The sequence below is a fragment of the Pteropus vampyrus genome, unplaced genomic scaffold, assembly GCF_000151845.1.
Source record: "Pteropus vampyrus isolate Shadow unplaced genomic scaffold, Pvam_2.0 Scaffold15, whole genome shotgun sequence".
NCBI classification, from domain to species: Eukaryota; Metazoa; Chordata; class Mammalia; order Chiroptera; family Pteropodidae; genus Pteropus; species Pteropus vampyrus.
Genome location: NW_011888796.1, coordinates 15,690,881 through 15,694,764, shown reverse-complemented (window position 1 = coordinate 15,694,764; position 3,884 = coordinate 15,690,881). Strand labels below are relative to the sequence as shown.

General features: G+C 48.8%; 1 protein-coding gene across 1 annotated transcript in view; it reads left to right on the top strand.

Moving 5' to 3' along the window:
* Positions 1–438: 438 nt before the first annotated feature.
* Positions 439–3,884, top strand: part of FEM1B (fem-1 homolog B) — an 18,932-nt gene continuing 15,486 nt past the window's right edge. The window contains exon 1 of the mRNA XM_011385857.2: positions 439–1,364. Within this exon, the coding sequence (XP_011384159.1) occupies positions 1,117–1,364 (248 nt within the window). The 5' untranslated portion in view covers positions 439–1,116. The remainder of the gene's footprint in view (positions 1,365–3,884) is intronic.

The following is a 3,884-nucleotide window of genomic DNA, read 5'->3' as shown; positions in this document are numbered from 1 at the left end:
GCCAGACTTCCAGTCCCTTCTCAGAGCCTGGTGCAGTGGCTCTCAAAGTCTTTCAACATTTCAGGGGTTAAGAGAAGCCACCCGTTTCCAAATATGGACCCCTTCAGGTGCCCGAAACTCCCTCCGTGGGCCCCCAGTCAAGGGTAGAGACAGAGGCTGTCCCTACACCATCTATGGTAAAATGAGACGAGTATCCTAACCTACAGGTAGTAAAGGTTCAGTGCCTTCACTCTGTCTCTGCCCCTAGCTAGGGACCCCCAGGGCCGTGTGGGGCGAGGGGGAGGCTCCAGGCGTCAAGGGCATTGAGGACATCCAGGCCCTAATTGGAGATGGGCCAATTTCGCGCAGCAGAACCTTTCTTCACCAAGGCTTCGTTTGCTAGCCGGTCGACTTTGGAAGAGACACCCCACTTAACCGTCCCTCCCGCTCGCACCCTCCCCCTCCTGGCCCTGTCTGCAGAGGCTCGCATTCTTCCTCGCCCCGAGGTCCGGGGCTGCTGCCGCGGGAGCTTTCCGCATCGCTCCTGGGGCCTCCCACGCGTGGAGTTCTGAAGCCATCGACAGCGCTTGGCACGTCTGAGCTCCGGTGGGCGAGGACCTGCAGGTTTCCTCCAGCTAGGGAGGACGGAGAGCGGAGGCGGAGGCGGAGGCGGAGGCAGTTTCAGGCCTTAGGCCGGGCGGGCGGTGTAGGGTGAGACGCGCCCATCATTCGCCATCCGGGGCGCGCGCGGCTCCATTAGGACCTCACCGGCGACCCGTAGCTCGGGCACGCGCTTGTCGCAGCCCGCAGGAAGGAGGGGTCCGGCCTGAGGCCCGGGACGGCGGCCGCCATGGAGATCCCCTCGGCCCAGGGCCCGTGCCTGGGGCCTTGGGGGCGGCCCTGACCGCCCTCCTGCCTGCCGGGGCTGGGTCGCGGACGTGCCCCCGGCTGCAGTCGGCCACTTCTGCCTCTCCACCCTCCCCGGGCCGCGCAGCAGCTTGGGCGCGGCGGCGGCGACGGCGCCCTGTTGAATGGGCTGTGAGGGCCCAGGTTTGAAGCGCTGGCGAACGCGGCCTCCGGGGGCGCAAGGCAGCAGCAGCGGTGGCGACCAAACGGGTGTTGGAGTTGGCGGCGGCCATGGAAGGCCTGGCTGGCTATGTATACAAAGCGGCCAGCGAGGGCAAGGTGCTGACCCTAGCCGCCTTGCTTCTCAACCGGTCTGAAAGCGATATCCGCTATCTGCTAGGCTATGTGAGCCAGCAGGGAGGGCAGCGCTCCACGCCCCTCATCATCGCAGCTCGCAATGGCCACGCCAAGGTGGTGCGCTTGCTGTTGGAACACTACCGGGTGCAGACTCAGCAGACTGGCACTGTCCGCTTCGACGGGTAGGTACACCCCAACTCCAGCCTCCTCTCCCACGCGCGCGGACCTACCACTTCACGGGTCCTACCCTTACTCTTCTTCATGGAGGTATCACTTCTCCCTTGTTGTACCTCGTCCATCCCCATTAATGCCTACTTCATCTTCCAGGGTAAATACTCCATCCCATGGTTTGCTGCTCATCCTCATCGACCCCTACTTCTTATTCCCTCTATAGGAAAATAGCCACACCCTCTGTCTTGATGTCTGATAGATAGATGTTCTTTAGATAGTCTGTGAAGAAGCAGTACGGAAGAGGTGGCTGCCTTTTCAGGTTTTACTTTTACCAGTATCGAGGTTGTAATCGAGATCAGAAATTAACAAGGTCAGCAGTTAACATTGAAGACCTCTGATGAGTTATTTGGCCAACCAATTTTTACCCCTGCAAGTGAGTGGTCTTATAAAGCCCTCGGTGGGTTTCTGGGGCCTTAATGTCAAAATAAGCCCCTAGAACCAGAAGCAGCTCCAGCCTCTTGAGGAATTGTCACGCAGCCAGACATCCCCAGACATTCTGACTCTTCCACATTGCTAGGGGTAGATATGTTGACTGCAAAAATGTCACTGGACCGGGTGTAGGAGATGATGCCATTGTTAAATTACATGTTATCCTGTAATGTGGGGAAGCTTGATAATTTACTGTTACTGGAGGTGGGCAGTTCTAAAATTCAAATTGTCATAGTTAAAATTTGCCCTTTTGGTTTAATTGAACATGTTTTTGGGGTATGATAATGCTGAGCCGGGTTCGTAGGTTTAACGTTGTCCTCTTTTATGTGCTGGATGATAATAAGTGTTTTATAATGGCGTAAAGATTTTGCTTGATTGATTGCATTTGTTTTTGTTGACTTGTGCCAGTACATAAGCAAGCTATTCTGATATTTTCTTTTGAGGTAGTTGTTGTCCAAGTGTAAAAATATGTATCTCTAGTTTTAATTATTAAAAACTGCTTGGTTAAAACCTGATTTAAAAAATCAGTTTTTGAGGATGACTAAGGCATTGTTGAAATTTGACAGACTCTTTTTTAGGTTTAAATAATAAAGGCTTTTTGTTATGTTTTATATTAGAGGAAAATATTTTAGAGTATTACATTTTAATGAAATGATAGTCCACGGTAGTAGTTAATCTCTGGTACCACCTCTGTACACATTAAGGAGATGGTCTTTCATGTTGACCAAAGATAGCAACTTGATTCAGTTTGCTTTCCTATACTGGCTTCTGTGTCCTTTCTATAGCTCTCTGCATTCCCACAGCCTTATTCCCAGAGGAGAGGAATGAAGCAGAATGACCTCTGAACTTCCAGCACCATTCCAAGCACATGCATCTATGGAGATATGAATCTCTGCAAAAATAGCTGCTGGGAACAATGATGCTAAGGACCTGCTGAAGCCTATTTGGATGAGAGGAGAATAGTCGCAAAAAACATAGTTTTCTAAAGCATTTGGGAAGGCTTTGCTTATCTTTCTTAATTATTAAAGAGAAAAGTATTTTGAGGTAGCAATTAAATAACCTGAAATGACTAGAAATGTAGCATTGAGACTAGATAGTAACTTACCTTGCCCAGTAATCTGCACTGGCCAGTGACATTAAGAGGTACAGTGAACAAACATTTATTGAATACCTACTGGGCGCCAGGCTCTGTGGTAGGTTTTGGGTATACAGAGATGAATAATATACTGTTCTCACTGTGGAGGAAGACAGTCTAGTTGGGCGCAGCAGGGAGAAATAGGTATATCAATGAGTACTTGCAGATGCTATGCCATTTAGGATTATAGAAATCATTCAGACTACTGAGAGGGCACAGGAAGAAGTGTGCTCAGCTTTTCCTGGGAGAATCAAAGAAGGCTTCACAGCTAGGCGATATTTGAGCTCAGCCTTCAAGGATAGCAGAAAGTGAAGAAGAGGGGCAGTAGTATGGTGCACTTGCAATGACAAGTGTTTCAGTGCAGTTGCAGGAAGGGATTCAAGCTGGGGAAATTAAGAAGATTGTAGGAGACTGGAGAGAAGTGGAGGCCAGATTTTGATGATCCTTGTGTAAAATAATAATAGTCAGACTGGTGAGTCTGCAGTCAAATATTTGTCATTCGTGATTTTTGTCTGAGCATTCTTGAATCTTTTTTGTTTATGGAATGTTAAAATTATCAACTTATTAGCTGCTATGTTAAAGTAGTTTAGTATATATTTATTAAATAGCTATGATGGGCCTAGCCCTGTGCCATATTGTGTGGAAGATACAGAAAAAGTTTTACTTTTGAAGAGCTTACCAATTATAGCAAAAGAGAATCGGAGTTCATGGCCACCTTTCTGCCTACTCACACCACTCTCTGAGATTACTTTTGCAGTTTATCCCAGTCATTTTGGCATTTCAAAACTAGATAAAGAGGGTGTTATTTGCAAATGTCATGATTTCACTTTTTACTCATTCCAGACATTGTGAAAATGTTAGCTTGAGTGAGGTGTTCACAATATGAAGCTCACCCTTTCCTTTGGGG